Here is a 14372-nt window from a genome sequence, read left to right as displayed (position 1 = left end):
AAAACCGTTCGAAAGATATTGATTGGGAATCGTGCTGATTAGTTTTTGGTAAAGATCGGACCGTTTTCTTGTAATAAAGTGTTAAAAAAAATTTTTCGACGATTTTTATTATTATTTTTTTGACGGTAGATACTACAATCTTCTAGATCATACTAAAATATCACGGCCCTACGACAATTGGTTTAATTTTGAAAATTCGTCAAAGTGTGCAAAAATTGGTAGCGTTTTTTTGGCATTTGTCAAAATTAGACCTTGCATCGACGTTTTCTCAAAAACGCCTGAACCGATTTCAGAAATTTAAAAGCCATTTGATGTATTTCGATAAGGACTATCGCTTGTCAGTTTTGTGCGACAATCTGCCAAGCCGTTTCTTTGTAATTTGTAAAAAAGTGTTAAACTTTTCGTCCACATTTAAGCTCATCCTATCGAACCGATTTTAAAAAATCAAAAACTGTTCGAAAGATATTAGTTGGGAATGGTACTGATTAGTTTAGGTGAAAAATCTACCGAGCCGTTTCCTTGTAATTTACTGTTGAAAAAAAAATTAAAGCCGATTTTTATGGATTTTTTTAGCGATATATATCATGGTCTTATACAACTTAATGTAATATTACGGCCTTACGACAAGTACTTTGATTTTAAAAATTCATCAAAGTTTGAGAAAATGAGTTGTTTTTTTGACGTGTGTTAAAATTAAAATTAGACGATTTACTTGGTATAACGATAGAGTACTTGGTCTTGATGAACATACTAAACCATTACAGTCCTACGGAAACTGGTTCAATTATAAAAAGTATTGATTTTTGAAAATTTGCTTTTAGAAAATACCCAGAGATAACGTTAACGTAATAAATCCACTCGGAATACTTCTAATCACTCATAAATTGATTTATTTTTTATTGGTTAATTGGATTATTTACACATATCGGGAAGTTCATGTAACTTGCCTCAAGGCAAAATACCAATACCAACTAGTTTAAAATGAAGTTAAAAATTGTATATGAGAGCTGGAATTTTATGCGATTTTTGAAAGGTCGTAAAAGCAAGTCCATGGTATGAGAGCCACCACCAGTCAATGATTCCCTTATTCTTCATTATTCTCCTGTTCATTTCCATTACCATTAAACACTATTTTTCAGTTTTATGTATTTTTCTTTCTAAACTTCAGCTTCCATGGTTCTTGATCCTTTGCTTTGTCTTTCAATTCCCTATATTTTCTCTTCTCTCGCAAGTCATCAACATTGGCATTCTTCTTCTTCCCATTTTACTCAGTCTCTCTATTTTACCTTCGACGACGGCGTGTAGAAGGCACTCTTTTGCACGATGAGTCCGATACAGTTTCTTTTCCTTTTTAGGATCGTGTTCAGTAGAGTAGTTTTTTCTCCGCCCACTCTTCTCAGGATTTCTTCATAGAGCTAAAAAAACTTATTTGCACATTTTTTGGTTAAAATTTTCTAGTTGAAATATATTTCAAAATATATTGGCAATCAAAACATTTTTAAAAATCCGGGACAATCCGGAACAAAACACCTAAAACCGGGACAAATATTGCTTTTAGAAAAAGTCGGGACGCAAGGCGAAAAACCTGGACTGTCCCGGCCAATCCGGGACGTATGGTCACCTTACTAATTCACACTCTGTAAAAATTTCAATTTTAAAAGTAAATCGGTCACGTAGAAGTGAGAAATCATGAGTATTGTGTCAAAAAAGACAGTTTCGAGAAAAACTTATTTAAAGTTTTGTGAATGAAGGAAGCAGAGGAGAATTATAGTGCTCAAACAACTATATCTCCAAAAATAATTTTAATTGTGATAAATTCTCTTGTATATATATATTATGAAATAGTTAAACTTTGAAAATATGAAAAAATGTATAATCGATTTTTTATAAATTCTAGACTTTAATACTCCCTTAAGTTTTTATTAAATTTAAAGTATTTGTCGTTTATTATTTTTTAAAAATCAAATAATAATAAAATAAATAAAATAAAATAAAAAGTATACAATACTATCAATCATAGTAAAAAAGAAAATGCACTTGTTAGGTTTTTTAAATCAAAGTAATTTTTTTACTTTGTGTTAGATTTTATTTCTCATGTTTAACAATTTAGACAGATCTTAATTGCAATATCATACTTTATTTTTTCTGAAAAACTTGACGCCGGTTATTTAGAGGCTTCGTCAACATTTTCAGACAAATTTTCTACTCATTAAGAGGTGACGATAGGTAGTAGTCAACGCCAAAAGCTTCTCCATCTCGAACGGTTTGCATTTTTAGTTTCTTCTTATGGCTGCCCTAAAATCATCAACTCTGAACCGGAAATACGTTGCTGTCACGAATAAGATCAGGCTCAATGCGTTCATATAAAATGCAAATTTTCCAATACTGTCTTGCTCTTCCATAATTCGTTTCCACATTATGACACTTTTTAATAATGTAAATTGTTTGTTTGTTTTGTTTTTATACACTTATCACATACTGTCAAGATTCAATTGTTTTCTGACTTCATCTATTTTCTCAGCTTATTACAATTAAAAATTTCTTAAGTTTATGTCAAAGCTGTAATTTTTGTGTACAAATCGTTCTTGTTATACTTAGTGTTACAAGTGATTGATTAATTTGTCTTCGATTTAACTGAAAAATTATTCATTTTTCAAACTATGCCGGATCATTTCTTATGAAACAGCGTAGGCTAGGAGTAAGACCAAAACCGCACAGGTTTCGACTATTAATTGACTAAAAATTAAAAGCATCAATAAATTATTTTGCGGAACTTTGTTATCATTTTAAAATTGATATTGTATATTTCTGTTGAAATATTACAACTGCATCCAAATATGCTCCTGGAGCATTTTCAAAACAATTTCCTCATATTGGCGACGAAAAAGTTGTCAGTGATGGAACTGGATGCGTAGAGCTATCATTCGATTATGGCAGGATTTTATAATTCATAAGTGGCTTCTAGAAAAATACAACAATTGTATGGAAACATTATGTGAAAGCTGCAAATTTTTCTACAGAGTTTTACAGAGAACTCTCTGGATTTGGCTAAGCACTGCATAATTTACACTAGACTATTGTATCTCCAGATATTTTCTTAGCAATTAAAAAATAATAAATTGAATAAAAAAAAGAAAAATATTCATACATACCAAGTTTTTGCATACTTATTGATGTGCTAATTCAATTGAAATGTAATAAGTTTTAGATTACATTGGTATTTGCAATGGCTATAAATAAGACTAAAGAGCAAATAATTTTGGACGCGACCAATTATATCTGGAATCCTTTGGAGTGGCTAGTCTTATGAAACTCAGCTTATTTGTAATAACTACCTCTTTAATACATGTACCATCATTTTAAGAAAAGTGAAACGTATACTTTGTAGTGTACTTTTGAGCAGAATTTTAAATAAATCAATGTTTATAGATTTATTATTTTGCGTTAATTATACGCCAGAGAGAAGTTATTGGTTTAATTATAGTAAATATTTCAGATTTTAATTAGTTTTTCATCCTTACTTAGTTTAGAAAAATTACGACTTTAATATACCATATGCCATAAAAAAGCTGAATTGTGCTGATACATGAAGCACGGCATGATTAATAATAATTGTCAATTATAAATATTCTACAGGTTATGGTGGATCATTGTTTTCATAGCAAGCCTCTCTATGTGTGGAATATTAATAATGAAAGTGTGGCACAAGTGGGATTCCAGTCCTGTAATTGTTAGTTTTGCAGAGAAAACAACACCCGTGTGGCAGGTATGTCATTTTATCGAAAATGTATTTAAAAAATGTAAATATACAATATATGTCAAACTCATTCAAAGGTGCCATTCCCAGCTGTTACAATTTGTTCTGAAAACAAAGCTCGGCAATCAGTATTTAATTTTACCGAAGCATTTCATCAACGTGCTGAGGATCTGAATATGACTGATTATGAGTGAGTAATCATGTAGCTTGGCTCTAATCTTTATTATATACATTTATATTTTATATAATATTGCTTTGTATATACTTAATTATATGTATATTTTGTTAATTATATTTCAGATACGAAATGCTAACTACGATTTCTCTTGTGTGTGACAGACATTTAATCCAATTTGGTAATAAATTGGCAAATTCATCAGTGGTTGATAAACTTTTAGAGGTAAATTTTAACATAATTTTTTTTAAATTTTTTACCTAATTTTGTCATAAGATAATTTATTATGAAGATATTTATAGCAATATATATATATATATATATATATATATATATATATATATAACAAAAAATAAAATCATAAATAATATATACTAGAAAAACTTTTAACTCTTAATTATTAAGACCTAATCTATATTATGAACCATATATTTTAGGTTCTAGTTTTTCTGGTAATCTAATATTATCTTCGATTTTTTGTTGACGTATACACATAAAATATTGATAGAAAAACATAAAACAAAAAGGGAAATCTTTTAGAAATCTTTATTTAACCATGCATATGTTTCGAGATATTATTAACTTCCTGTAGGGTAAGTTATAGTGATCGCAAAAAACAAAAATGAAAATGTGAACATTTTGTGTGTGTGTATGTATGCGCAGATACAATTTTTCGTCGACGATCTCGGTACCACAGTTCAACCGATTTGAATTATTCGAAAAATATATAATAATTCAAAGAATATTTTACTTGTGTTGATAATATAAAGAACTCGTTATTTTTTTGGAAAGTGGTTTCGGAGATCGAGTGTAAAAAGTAAAAAAATGCAATTTGGCGGTCAAGAATGATTATTAGACTTATGTACATCATATTATCAGATATTTTATAAATACTTTAATAATAAGTACAAATTTACCAATGCTTATACATTGGTACGAAACCCATTGTAATATGAGTAGTGTAGGTTATAGCAATCGCAAAAAATCGAAAATAAACATTTTTTGATACCTTCAGGTTTCAAAACTTACTGAACATTTTAGCATACCTTACAATTAGAAAAAATAGATTTATGTGTGTATGTATGTACGGATATAATTTTCGACCTCGAAAGCACCGATCAACTGATTTTATTGGTTTTAAATTTTAGGTTGCGCCAGAATTTGACGAGATGATGTTTCATTGCAAATGGAAAAATTCTCCAGGAAATTGTACTACACTTTTTAGCAGAATTGTCACTGAGGAAGGAGTATGCTATACGTTCAATATGTTGGACGCCAATGAACTTTTGCGAGTGGAAGCGTACGAAGCCCAAACATAATAGATCTAATACAGATTTTTTTAAACAACGTTTTTGTAACGATAATTTTTTTAAAGTGCATTTATTACAGTTATTAAAAATCATTTGATTATGTTCTCGTACTCACGAATTAAGTAAATGATTAGTTATTTTCGGCAATCCAATTTCATTAATTGTTTGTCCGAATCGGTTTATTTCATTCATATTTATATATAATTAATTAAATTATTCAATCGGTTTTATTTTTATCAAATTATTTTCTCATTTCTCATTTTTATATAATTATTCAAAATTTAATGTTACCTATATTAGATTCAGAAAATTGGCGAAATTGGCGTTAATCAGTTAACACTGCTAGACGAGTATACTCGTCATGGAGTAGTGGCAACATTTTTATATTGACCAGTATATTCGTTGTACATATAAATCAGTAACTAGTGGCAAATAGCAATTTTTGAGGAAAACAAAATACGTAAAGAATAAAGAATTAAAGTCGTGTTGAGTCAATTTTTAAATTGACGCCCCTGAATTTACGAAATGTCCACCGGTGGGGCATCCGCCCACGTTGGGAATCACTGGTTTAGACAGTATAATTACTTACAGTCAAATTAGACCTGTACTTTACTCTACCCTACGGTCATATCTGTACGGTGCATGAACTAAGAATACTAATTCTAAATTTTCGTAATTAAAATATTTTTTGTAGATTTATAATTATTTATAATATTCGTATCACTTCACAGCAAGAAATTGAATTTTTACTTTTGTTAGTATACTATTTCTTTTAATTTGTAACGTTTTTAGTTTATTGCGTATGTAGAATATGCTTATATTAACCAAAGAAGTGAAATTTAGTAATACTAATTTTCAAGTATGTAAAATAGACTCATATTATTCATCCGATATTCCAGATAGTTCAACTTAATATGTGATAAGTTCGATCGCGTCGCAGTCCAATTGGTTAACATGTAAACAAATTAAACTTAAATTGTTATGATATGATGCCAATATATTAAAGTCAGTTTCATCTGTTCAAATTCTATGTTTTAAACAATATCAAGAAGCTTTAAAAATGTTAACATATACTCGATCGAATTATTCGATAAATATTGTTATTGTACACAATGCGATTATTAAAAGTTAATGGTTCAAAAGTAAAACCATTGACTAACAATATTCATTAAATTTTTATTGATGATCTTATGATTGATCTTTCTTAAACTTAAATTGTTATGATATGATGCCAATAGATTAAAGTCAGTTTCATCTGTTCAAATTCTATGTTTTAAACAATATCAAGAAGCTTTAAAAATGTTAACATATACTCGATCTTTGAATTATTCGATAAATATTGTTATTGTACACAATGCGATTATTAAAAGTTAATGGTTTAAAAGTAAAACCATTGACTAACAATATTCATTAAATTTTTATTGATGATCTTATAATTGATCTTTCTTACAAAATAATCTTTTTTATCTAGTTTGCATGAAGATTACAGTTACTTATCGCACGGTAAAGAATCCCGTGGTTGGACTTTGGAAACAGGCTATCCTGCTGATGCCGCATCGGATACATATCCCCAACGGGGCTTAGGAGCCGGTGCCAAGGCTGGTCTAACGATTCTCCTTCGAGCATACGAGCACGATCTCGACTACTTGTGCAAAGGACCTGTACAAGGATTTAAGGTAATAACATTTAATATTAAAATTTATAATTTATCATTGCACTACTATATTTATTTATTCGTTTCTAAATGACCAAAATATACTTGTGTATTTTGTGAATTGTGGTTTATAGATTTTTTTTCATTCTATATACACAGTTTTTTTAACTTCCCGTACGGTAAGTTATAGTAATCGCAAAAAAATCGAAAATGAAATTTTTTATATATCTTTATGTTTCAGAGGTTTATGAACATTTTGGCATACCTTAGTTAGAAAAAATGGATGTATGTGTCCCGACGATTTCGGGAACACGGTTCAACCGATTTCAATTATTCAAAAAACATTCGATATACCTACCTACTGATAAAGAGACGTGCTGATTAGTTTTTGGCAAAGGTGCCAAAAACGGTAACTCAATTTTTAAGAGAACGGAGCGTCCGATTTTAATAATTCAAATAATATTTTACTTGTATTGACAGGATAAAGAACTGATTGATTTTTTGGGAAGGGCAGTCTAGCCGTTTCGGAGATATAGTAAATAAAGTAAAAAAAAATGTCATTGGCGGTCAAAACTGATCATTACACATCAAATTATCAGATATTTTATAAAGATTTTAATAGTACATATGTGTTTACATTTCTATGGGTTCCGTAACATCGTTTGTCTTTTAGACGCCGACGCGGCACTTGCGCGTTTCGATATTTCGCCTCTATGCCGCTAAGACAGTACGATTGCTTTGAAAAAAGTTCAAAATTTCCAAAATATTTCAAAATAAAAAAAAGTTTTTTTTTTCAAAAAACTTTTAAAAATTTAAAATTTCACGAAAATCTAATTTTTTCAAAGTTTGAAAAAAAATTTAATCTTCAAAAAAAAAATAATTTTTGGTACAGGGAGTTCCAGCAATTTGCCTTAAGGCACGATACCATGCATCACTAGTTGTTAATTTTGTTTTACGTAGATAAAAAGAAATTCATAAAATTTAGGTATTATTGCACCATCCAGCGGAAATACCGCAATTGAGTCGTCAATATTTTCGCGTGCCTTTAAATCAGGAAGTCGTTGTTGCTGTTAAACCCAATATGATGACAACAGCAGAAGGACTCAGATATTACTCGGCCCACAGGTAAATTTATTCATTATAGTTTAAATATTCTACTGTGTTTAGCTTACAATTAGTGATATTTTATGGATATTTTTTTACCTTTATTGTGATGATTTACCTAACTAACTATGTCAGTTTTTATAAATGGCAATCCAAATAGTTGTATCGTGTCTCTATATGATGGTATTATTATTTCAAATTCAGTAAGCTATGAACTTTTATTGCTGCAGCAATGCCGGGTAAGAGCTATTTTTGCTTGGAAACATATAGCTAAATTTCCAAGTAAAACCTGTTGTCAATACTGCTTGGCATCAGGCTGTTCGAGGCAAGTATCGAACCTGGGACAAATGCTATAACTCCAACCGCTTTGCCAACGGCCGTGCCTTTATCTTACATGAAATGAAACAAGACAATTTCATTAAAAAAATATGTTTACATGATACAGTTACTACCTAATATACCATTGGTCTTTTGCATATTCGGTCATGCATATTTCGTAAAATAAATCCGTTTCTTGCAATTCTGCCATACCTTGTCTATTAGCTTCTATAATTAAAATTTATGTCTTATAATGCAATAGATTAAAGTCAGTTTTTATAATGCGTACTTGTACACAAAATTAGATTAATGTAAATTATATTTTAAGCTAGATTATATTTTCCAAATTTAAAGTTTGACTATTTTTGAAATTGCTTAATTTTGAAAGTGTTCTAAGTCCTTTAGCAGCCGATAAATATTTCAATATAGTCTAATTCGCATGAATCAAACTGATATAATCAAATTAAATATTGATAAGACAGTAGAGACATTATAACACTTCATTCAATTTGCCCATTTATGTTACAGATATGCTTATCTTTCATTGTCTCGAAACGAGAAAATGAACTTACAGGACTTTGAAAATAAACTATCCTATGTTGAATTTTACCATTGTCATTTTCTGCTACTTATATTAAAATATTCATTTTTCAGGCGTCAATGTTACTTTCCCTTAGAACGTAAATTACGCTTTTACAAAGTTTATACCCAAAGTAATTGTGAATTAGAATGTTTAGCAAACTTTACATTACAAAAGTGCGGATGTGTCGAATTTTCTATGCCGCGTAAGTTTTATCATTTTATTTAGAAATAGTGAGATTAATATCATAATTGACCGGTATGTCAAAATTTTAGGTACAAGTGATATGCAGGTTTGTGGATCTGGAAGTACAGAGTGCTTTACAACATCCGAAGGTTTGTGATTCTTATTGCGGAATTGTTGGTCAAGTTAAGACCAGAACACAAAATTGCACGGCTTACACTTAGCTCTTTTCTTACTGTGACTTAGGGACCGATTCTGCCACATAACAGAAAAATTTTATGACAAGGTCATTTTATGAAGAACTTTCCATACTAATATTGACAAAAGCCAGGCGGTTGGTGTTCAGTCAGGCGAATTTCTCAGGTTTTCTGATACAAAACATAACTTAAAAGCCGCACAAATGTCAAAAAAACAATGTTAGATAACAGTGTGTTTCTGATACCACTACATAATATACGAGTGACTTTGCAGTTTATGTGTAAAACACCTGAATGCAAAGCAAATACATGACATTTTGACAGTATTCAGTATGATTCATTAGCATAATGTATGGAAGTCGGAGCGTAACATGGCTTTGCCGTAACATTTTTCTGTTATGCGGCAGAATCGGTCCCTTAGTTTGGCCTATTCTGTCTAAATTCAAAATGCATTAGTTTGCTGCAAACTGTTTGCAATTCTAAAGTCTAAATACTATATCAGTTTACCAAAGTAAGGTTATAAAATATAACATAATTAAAAATCCAGGATCAATTTTATTCAAACTCATTAATATTTATAAATTAAAAAAAACTGACTGGAGAAAAATCCATTTAGAGATGCATAATGCTTCTAAACATTTAGTTATATATTTTTAATAAATAACATTTTTCAATTATATTTAATAAAATATTAACATTGCTGAAAAAACTCTTAAAATTTTCGGGGTTAAAGATTTGGTACATCTAATTTTATTTTGAAAATTCATACATTAAATTCGGTGCGAGCTCCTCTTATTGTGCATATACCGGCAAATATTCAATATACATATTTCTTTATAGATGAATTATTGGCACGTGAAATAGCTCAAGAGCTACGAAGTAGTAGTTCTCTTGGCTCCTCTCCTGAAACTGGAAGAACTGAGTGTGACTGTTTGCCAGCTTGCACCTCAATTCAATATGAAGCGGAATTATCACAAGCTGACTTTGATTGGGCTAGGCTTTTCATGGCTTTCAAAGCTAATTTTAGTGAAATGCCCAAGTAAGTTAATTTAAGCCTATTTTCCTAATTATCTCATAACTATCTCGAAAATATTGAAACTTAAACCAATTACGGTTACGATTCAGCGTTTGAAATGCTTAAACATTTGAAAATGGATCTCACAAAATAAATATAAAATATATTTATGATGCTCGGATATTTTATACTAATTTTTTTCAAATGCAAAGAAATATTAAAATTTTGCAGGAAAGCTTTTATCACGATCAAATTATTATAAATTATTTCAATCCCTAGCAGTTGGTGACCTTATAGAAAATTAATATGGATTCACTTTTTATAAGCTTTATTCAAAATGAGCTAATAAAATACGATACTAATAAACAAAATAACATACATCTCTAAATATATTCCACAGACTCAGTGTCTACGCTAGACCACGCGAAATTAGGGTTTGCGAGGATTCTAAATATACAATTTAGGTGCCTCGCAAGCCGAATTTTATTTAAACTAATAAATAAGTAAATTAGATTTATTACTAATAAAAATTATGATAAAAATAATTTTAATTATTATATTCAAAAACTTTTCGAGGCCCCTAATAATAAACAGATTTTTTAAAGTTTAATGAGAGGGATTAGTTGTTATAATATTAAATCAGCTAAAATTATCTAATTATTAACCGGTGTTTGATAATTTATCGAACAATATTTCCGATGATTAATATTTTGCAATAATTGTACAAAAATGTTGTTATAGCACTTTTACTTTACCAGTGTCACAATGGCAAGAGTCAGCATATTTTTCAAAGAAGCCCAATTCATAACATCGCGCCGTTCCGAATTGTATGGTCCAGTTGATTTCTTAGCAAATTGTGGAGGTCTAATGGGTCTCTTCATGGGAGTATCGCTTCTCAGCATTATTGAAATTTTTTACTTCATAACAATGCGTCCACTTTGCACAGTTCGTTTGCATAAAGAGCGAGTTCGAAGACATGAGGCCAGAAATAATGCACTACTAGGCATGGGATCCGTCGACATCAGAGTGTCACCAGAAAAGAAACCACTTTAGAAATAAAATAATTCTTCAAAAGAAACTTACAGCTTATAGACTATATAAGATATAAAAGCTTATATATTTCATTTAATTAAGTCATAGTTCAATAAAATGTGCAAAAGTTACGTAGACTACAAAAATTCTTTATAAAATGGGTAAAAATTATAGTTTCATAATATGCAATTATTCACATTTTTTATTTAATTTATAGATTTGCTTTTGGCTTGGATAATAAACCATATATATTTAATTATTTAATGATATTATAACCAGACTCAATCGTGTTTACTCATCTTAGATTCATTGACTACCAGTAACACAGTCTTTTAATTAAGTAGAAACTATAATAACATGTTTATTAAGGAAAAACGCAACTAATCACAAAAACCATTTTATCCATATAGTATGGACAAAATGACATATTGGACTAGGGCATACAGAAATGCTACCTTTCAAGAAGACAAATAAATCGTTTAGTTCTTTTTGGGACAACAGAATATAAAACATGAGCACAAAGGGAACAAGCCAAACATCGTGGCCAATTTATGCCGGGCTTAGGGTATGAAGTCATCAAAATAATAAATGCATGTCTTTAGAAGTTGTTAAAGTAAAAGTTAAAAGTCAATCACCTTTGACATGTTTCAATATTTTTCTGGCCTCAATGTTTTCAATATTTTTCTGGCCTACAAATGAACTGTATACTCTGTAGTTCTTGCGAAATAGTAACTATGTCATATTGTTCATTGTATAGGTTTATCCTTTTATCTGAAAGCGAACGGAATCGCTAGTACTGACATAAGTTCAGTAAATTTAATACAAATAATTGCAAATGACAATAAATATGTCCCAAAAAAACATGATGTCTACCCTCAAAATAAATTTGTCCGTTTGAACTGATTACTGCAACAAGACTGCGATCTTTCTTCATGTTATATAGTCGTGGGCACATTAATAAAACTAGCCAATTTTTAAATAAGGCCATTGTGTCATTTTGTCCATCTATTACATAATGAATAAAATTGAATTTATTTGGAAAATAGATTTATATTCGTTTATCAGCATCAAGAATGATTTTATCTTTTTGTTGGGTATTTGAGAACATTGTATTTTACAAAAAGTTTAAAATATGAAATGTTGTAACTAAACTTAAGTTTTCACATGTGTAATTATGTAGTAGTTGTATAACTCTAATCAACAGTTTAACCAATTGAATTTTTTTTTATCGATATTCTATTTAACTGTTCGAATAGGAGGCTAAACCAAAGGATGTGGGATTATTGACGGAAATTAAGAAATATGACTAAATTCAATGAACTATATTTATTTATCTGTATTTGCATTGAATTACCCTTTTGAGATGTAACAATATGATGTACTTTAAATAATTACATAATGCTATTACTAATATTTTAAATTAAATCGTGTTATCATCTATATTTTAAATAGTAGTAAATGTGTTTACAAAGTTGTAATATAATTGATAATCATAAGAATTTAAAGAATTTTGTTCGAATTCTGTTCGAAAGGCATCGGTGGAAAACCGTTTTGCGAAAATTTGCTTGAAAGGTGGATCGCAGCCGCAGTATATTACAATTTTTTGGGGCAAAGGATGCTATTTAACATGTTTATTGTAATATATGACGAAAGTGACCGCAAATATGTTGACTTATTTATCAAGAATAATAATTGATTCAATAGTTTAAATTTTCTTCAATAGCAATAATTTTGTGAGTACAAATGTCATTTTGGTTTTCGATATACCTGTATTCTTATATGTATTCATATAATGCTTTTACTTAATTTTTGAACATTCAAACAACATAACAAGCAAATTTTCAGCTAATGACACATCTAATTTTTTAAGTGTGTCAATAACTTGCAATTACAGTAATTCTATAATATAGAATCTATATATTGTTATACATTTCAAATAGTGTTCGGTAGCATTTGAATGCTATGATATAAGTTTTTTTGTTTTTTATAGTAATTGCAATTTGCTTATATTTTCAACAAATATAATAACTTTGTTAACAGTTTATATTTCGAACTAATAAATATTCTAAAATATAATAAGTGGGTTTATGAAATTTTGAAATAATTATACAAGTTTTGAAGTATATTTTGATTTTATTTGGTCTGATTTTAAAGAAGTGCGACTAAACTAAAGCAAAACGCCTGATCGCACAGTAAATACATAGCATTTTGATAGCATTTAGTAGCATGTTGTACGAAAACTGGACGTAAAATAGCCTTTCCATAACATTGGTCTATTATACGGCAGAATCGACCCATAAATATACTAATTATAAGATTAATATTTGAAGATATTAATTAAAATATTTATATGAGGAAATTGGTCTACACGTATTCAAATTTTTGTAATTGATCCAACCGTTTATGGGAAAAAACGTAAAAGTCAAATTTTACGATACGATTTGAGAAAATATAAAATGAGCAATATTAATATACTAAACGTTTCGGTTTGGCCGGGACAGTTCCGGATTTCTATCTTTAATCCGGGTTTTTCTAAATGCAATATTTGTCCCGGATTGTCCCGGGTTTTTGAAAAATACAAGTTCAATTCGAGCTTTCGCAGTTACTTGATAATAAAATTGCGTCGACCCAGCAAATATCTGAAAGTGATGTACGTATGTATACAACGCGCTTGCTTATATGAAACAATGAATACCTTATGAATAAGAAAATTGCCGAATGCAAAATTAATAATGGTTAAAATAGACTCTAAAATTAGTCGAATATTTACCAAATCATTGATCAATATAAATTAAGATCCCCTATTACTAATTAGCTTTATGTAAACTGTATTTACATGTAATTTAGTTAAAAGGGAACATTATTATTTCGTTCATTAATAAATATTATCACCAGTGTTAATTGCCATTAGAGGCGATAGTTCGGATGCGATATTACTCTCAATATTATGCGTCCATTACTCCCAATAAATGTGACAGGAACAACATTTTAAAATTGTCCTGATTATGAAATACTGCAACCTGGGACAATGTTCGCCTGCTGCAATG

At 29.5% G+C, this 14372-nt stretch overlaps 1 protein-coding gene across 3 annotated transcripts in view; it reads left to right on the top strand.

Annotated features, from left to right (window-relative positions):
• LOC113377013 (pickpocket protein 28) overlaps positions 1-11445 on the top strand; it is a 226726-nt gene extending 215281 nt beyond the window's left edge. For all 3 annotated transcript variants that reach the window (XM_026617174.1, XM_026617173.1, XM_026617172.1), the window contains 10 exons: positions 3637-3766; positions 3835-3947; positions 4058-4157; positions 5081-5232; positions 6714-6918; positions 7882-8021; positions 8973-9103; positions 9174-9233; positions 10119-10317; positions 11052-11445. In XM_026617174.1, coding sequence (XP_026472959.1) covers positions 3637-3766; positions 3835-3947; positions 4058-4157; positions 5081-5232; positions 6714-6918; positions 7882-8021; positions 8973-9103; positions 9174-9233; positions 10119-10317; positions 11052-11346 — 1525 coding nt within the window. In that variant the 3' untranslated portion in view covers positions 11347-11445. The remainder of the gene's footprint in view (positions 1-3636; positions 3767-3834; positions 3948-4057; positions 4158-5080; positions 5233-6713; positions 6919-7881; positions 8022-8972; positions 9104-9173; positions 9234-10118; positions 10318-11051) is intronic.
• The last annotated feature ends 2927 nt before the right edge of the window (positions 11446-14372 follow it).

This window comes from Ctenocephalides felis, unplaced genomic scaffold (genome assembly GCF_003426905.1).
Source record: "Ctenocephalides felis isolate EL2017-DRISC unplaced genomic scaffold, ASM342690v1 CF-g0.4_SCAFFOLD_01886, whole genome shotgun sequence".
Taxonomy (NCBI): domain Eukaryota; kingdom Metazoa; phylum Arthropoda; class Insecta; order Siphonaptera; family Pulicidae; genus Ctenocephalides; species Ctenocephalides felis.
This window is presented reverse-complemented; position numbering and strand designations above follow the sequence as displayed.